At 39.0% G+C, this 4,915-nt stretch overlaps 1 protein-coding gene across 1 annotated transcript in view; it reads left to right on the top strand.

Moving 5' to 3' along the window:
* Positions 1 to 4,915, top strand: part of LOC106874421 (PHD finger protein 12) — a 64,263-nt gene that overhangs the window by 35,867 nt on the left and 23,481 nt on the right. Inside the window, exons 7-9 of the mRNA XM_052976832.1 lie at positions 1,279 to 1,449; positions 2,077 to 2,301; positions 4,530 to 4,910. Coding sequence (XP_052832792.1) covers positions 1,279 to 1,449; positions 2,077 to 2,301; positions 4,530 to 4,910 — 777 coding nt within the window. The remainder of the gene's footprint in view (positions 1 to 1,278; positions 1,450 to 2,076; positions 2,302 to 4,529; positions 4,911 to 4,915) is intronic.

Below are 4,915 nucleotides of genomic sequence, written 5' to 3'. Positions count from 1 at the left end.
GTAGCTGGTCTTCTCTTGGAAGAGCCCTGCTTCTCACATGGACAACTGTATGTTGGCTGCTCAAGAGTGGGCAGCAACAAAAAACCTATTTGTATATGCTCCACAAGGGAAAACAAGGAACATAGTTTACAATGAGGTGTTATAATCACAACAGCAAGAAAGTATGTACGTGATCACCTTCTTTTACGAAACTTCATTGACTTTCATATATTTATATTGATATACATATATATACGTGTGTTTGGGTGCGTGTGTGTATATACATCTCTATATATAAAGATGATGCGTAGTCTAGACGGCGTTTTTAGATTTCATTATTCTCTTTAACCCGGGCAACGCCGGGTATTTCTGCTAGTAAATATATAAGTACTAGAGTTAATTTGTATGACTAAAACCCTTCGAGGCAGTGCTCCAGCATGGCAGCAGTCCAGTGACTAAGACAAAAGATAAAGAGAATGGATTGCAGGTGTCCCCAGAATTGCTTTCTTCTAGAATTTCCTTTCTACTCATCCTAATTTTTCTTTTCTCATTTTGTGTTTAGCTCCAGCTTTGACCTAATCAACCAGACTTATGATCATCTCCCGTTTCATTCTGATATGTAACGTATTTATTAACAAATTATCCAATGCATTATCCCCAATTTTTTTTAAATGGTAGGATGTAATTCAAGGGAGATTTAGCTGCTATTTCTAGCAAGTTGAGTGACCAAATCTGTCTTTGTTTACACTTTCTTTACAGGTTTCATTCTACAGAATTTCCAACAGACTGACAGATGCATCATAAATATTGCTTCTTTCTGATTAAATGATTTAAAAAAAAAAAACACCCAACACAACAAAACAGCAAAAAGACCTGATTTCTTTCTCAGCCATATTACTTGCTACCTTTTGAATTTTTTCCTACCTGTCCAACTGTCTGTCTCTCATTTCCCTTGTTCCATTGGTGCTATTTTATCTACCAAAAATCCTTTTCTTTTCTTGTTCATTTAAGAAAAACTTGATCAAGCTAATTACTAATACTAACTACTAATTAGATGGCGAGCTGGCAGAATTGTTACTGTGCTGGGCAAAAAGCTTTGCAGCATTTTGACCAACCTTACATTCTGAGTTCAAGTTCTGCCGAGACTTTGCTTTTCATCCTTTCGGGGGTTGATATGATAAGTACCAGTTATGCACTGGTGTTGATGTAACTGACTATACGTCTTCCCTAGAAATTGCTAGTCTTGTACCAGAATTTGAAATCAATAAAAGCTACTTATTATTTTTTTTCTCTTAACAGGACGAGAAACTCTTAAAGTCAGTGAGCCTCTCAGAACGGATTAAGCTCAGAGCAAAATTTTCAGGACATATTAATATGCATGCTGTAAAAATTGACTTCTTGAAAAAAGTACACAGACAATCACCTCCTTTCCGGTTAAAAATACGGCATCCAAAGCGAAAATCCATTTCTGTAAGTTCACCTCTCCCTTTTCTATCTTATCATCATCATCATCATCATCATTTAACGTCTGTTTTTTCATGCTGGCATGGGTTAGATGGTTTGACTGGAGATGGTAAGCAAGAGAGCTGCACCAGGCTCCAGTCTGTTCTGGCTTGGTTTCTATAGCTGGATGCTCTTCCTAACACCAACCACTCTACAGACTACCAGGTGTCTTCTACATGTCACCAGTACAGATGCCTTTTACGTGTCACCAGCACTGGTCACAACAATGATTTCACTTAGCTTGATATGTCTTCACAAGCACAGCAAATTGCCAGAAGTCTCAGTTACATGTCATTACCTCCATGAGACTCAGCAACCGAAGATCATATTTCATCACCTTGTTAACTATCCTGTGATATCAAGACAAAAACACACACACACACACACACACACACACTTATTCTTATATAATAAACTTCTTTCAGTTTCCATCTACCAAACCTACTCACAAGGTTGTGGTTGACCCAGAGCTATATTGAAAGGCACTTACCATACAGTGGTTGAGATGCAAAATTCTTGGCCACACATTCACACCTGAACCTATTACCTCTCAGCTTATTTCATGTGAACCATTCTGTTGTTTGTTTGTTTCAGATTCCTTCAGCCATCAAAGACTTGTATATGAATCCACCTCCTTTGCTTCCACGTGCATCTGAGGCAGCACTGATTGCCTCCATGCAGCCCATGTTAAATAAATCCAATTCTGCTTCAACAAATGGCCTGTTTGCCGGTAATTCACAGCTACAGACAGGCTCCCTACTATCCAACCCCACGGGGAGTTCAACTGAGCAGAAAGCAACTATTGAAGAACAAGAGGAGGTGAGTTATCCCTCTACAGTTTGTTATTGTCACCTTTTGCTATTAATTGTCATTGTTACCATTGGTGTTACTAAGTGGTCAAAGGTGGTGAGCAAAATATTTAGTGGAAAATCATCCATCTTTACATTCCAAGTTCTAATTTCGTCAAGGTTGACTTTGCCTTTCATCCTTTCGGGGTAGATAAAATAAGTACCAGTTGAACACTGGTGTCAATGTAATTGACTTACCACTCCCTTGAAACTGTTGGCCTTGTGCCAAAATTTGAAACCGTTATTACTAAGCAATGAGCTGGCAGAGTTGTTAGGGATGCTGGACAAAATGCATAGCAGCATTTCTTCTGCATCTTTACATTCTGGGTTTATATTCTGCCAAGGTCAGCTTTACCTTTCATCTTTTTGTGGTCATCAGAATAAGTACGATTTGAACACTGGAGTTGATGTAATTGTTCCCTTTCCCTCAAAATTTCAGGTCTTGTGCCTCTAATAATGGAAAGATTATTATAATCATTATTCTCCTGGGCAAAATGCTTAGTTGCATTCCATTCGTCCTTACGTTCTGAGCTCAAATTCCACCAAGGTTGACTTTATCTTCCATCCTTTCATTGTAGATGAAATAAATACCAGTTACACACTGGCGTTAAAGTAATTGACTAGTGTCCTCCCCCAAAATTTCAGGCCTTGTGCCTGTAGAAAGGATTATTATTATTATTATTATTATATAGTGACAAGCTGGCAGAAGCATTAGCATGCCAGACAAAATACTTAGCAGCATTTCTTTACATTCTGGGTTCAAATTCTGCCAGAGTTGACTTAACCTTTCATCCTTTTGGGGTCAGTAAAATAAATACCAGATGAGCACTGGGGCTTGATGTAATTGACTTTCCCACTCCTCAAATTTGTTGTCCTTGTACCAAAATAAGAAAGGATTATTATTACAAAGTTGCAAGCTGGCAGTCTTCTTAGGACACTGGATAGAATGCGTAACAGCATTTCTTCTAGGTTTTCTGGGTTCAAATTCTGCCAAGGTCAACTTTGCCTTTTATCTTTTGGTGGAGTCAATAAAATAAGTACCTGTTGAGGACTGGGAGTCAATACTAGCCTCCTCCCTCCTAATTTCAGACCTTGTGCCTATCATGGAAAAGAAAAGATTATTGTTTCCATTTTATGTCCTGAGTTCAAATTCTGGTGAGGCTAATTTTGCTTTCCATTCTTCTGTGGGGTGTGGGATAAAATATAATACCAGTCATTGCAAGCATCATCATTATTGTCACCATTATGATACTGGGTTCAGCCACAACGATACTATAACAACAATCATCATCATCACCATTGTCATTGCTACAACCACTGTCATCATCACCACCATCAAAATTATCATCAAAGGCATAGTTAAAGTTGTGTAGTTAAGAAGCCCGCTTTGCAACCACATGGTTTCAGGTTCAGTCCCAGTGCATGATACCTTAGGCAAGTGTCTTCTGCTATTGCCCTATGCCTACCAATGCCTTGTGAGTGAATTTAGAAAATGGAAACTGTATGGAAGCCTGTTCGTGTGTGTGTCATCCTCTCCACCACCGCTTGTGCCCCCGCCTCCCAGTTTGTCACCCCTCCCCCTAACTTAGGGGCTCAGCAAAAGAGTCTGATAGAGTAAGTACTTGACTTAACCCTTTAACATTTAAACAGGCCATATTCGAGCCAAATATTCTACCTGTTTTATGATCAAACTGGTCAGATCCAGCCTTTCTCACCAACTCTACAATGTCATTCTAAAAGTTAACAGTTACCTCATCAGAATTGCAAAGCTACAAGATGATGCAGGATTAATTCAAAAGAATGTGAATAAATAAAAATTACTTTTGACAGAATAATGTGAACACTAAAGGGTTAAAGAGGAAAAATAAGTACTGGGGTTGATTTGTTCTTCAAGATGGTGCCCCAGAATGGCCACAGTCCAGTGTCTGAAACAAATAAAAGATAAAATATAAAATGTTAGCAATTGTATAGAATTGTTTCCAATTTGGTTTCTGCTTTTATGTCTTCAAATTTTACTTTTGTTTCAATCACTCACTCACAGAGCTTAACCCCATTATTATCACTACCCTCATCATCATTATCTGCATATATCATCATCATCATATCATCATCGTCATTGTTGTTGACATTAACATCGTCATCATCATTATCACCACCGGATACCACTTCTTATTGTTTTTCTTCCTCTTGTCTTTCCAGTGGTTGGCCAGTGTTGTCTCCTTGCAAACCAGTATAGCTAAGTATTTGGCTCAGAAGCAACTCTACAGACAAAACAATGACTCACCAAAGAACGGTGACAATAACAAGGTGCAGCCTGGCCATCAGAGCACAGCAACGTGCATGTCGGGAGGCATCGGCTCTGGTGACAGTAACAACAACAACAACAACAACAACAACAACAGCAGCAGCCTAGCTGTGAATAGCGTTGCAGGTATCAACTGCATAACTGAAACAGATAAACTATCGGTGACCACCGCTACCAACACCACCACCACCACCACCACCGCTACTACTACTGCTACTTCTACTACTTCTACTACCACTACTACTACTACTACTTCATTGTCATCTTCCACTTCCATTTC

This window comes from Octopus bimaculoides, chromosome 25 (assembly GCF_001194135.2).
Source record: "Octopus bimaculoides isolate UCB-OBI-ISO-001 chromosome 25, ASM119413v2, whole genome shotgun sequence".
Classification (NCBI taxonomy): Eukaryota; Metazoa; Mollusca; class Cephalopoda; order Octopoda; family Octopodidae; genus Octopus; species Octopus bimaculoides.
This window is presented reverse-complemented; position numbering and strand designations above follow the sequence as displayed.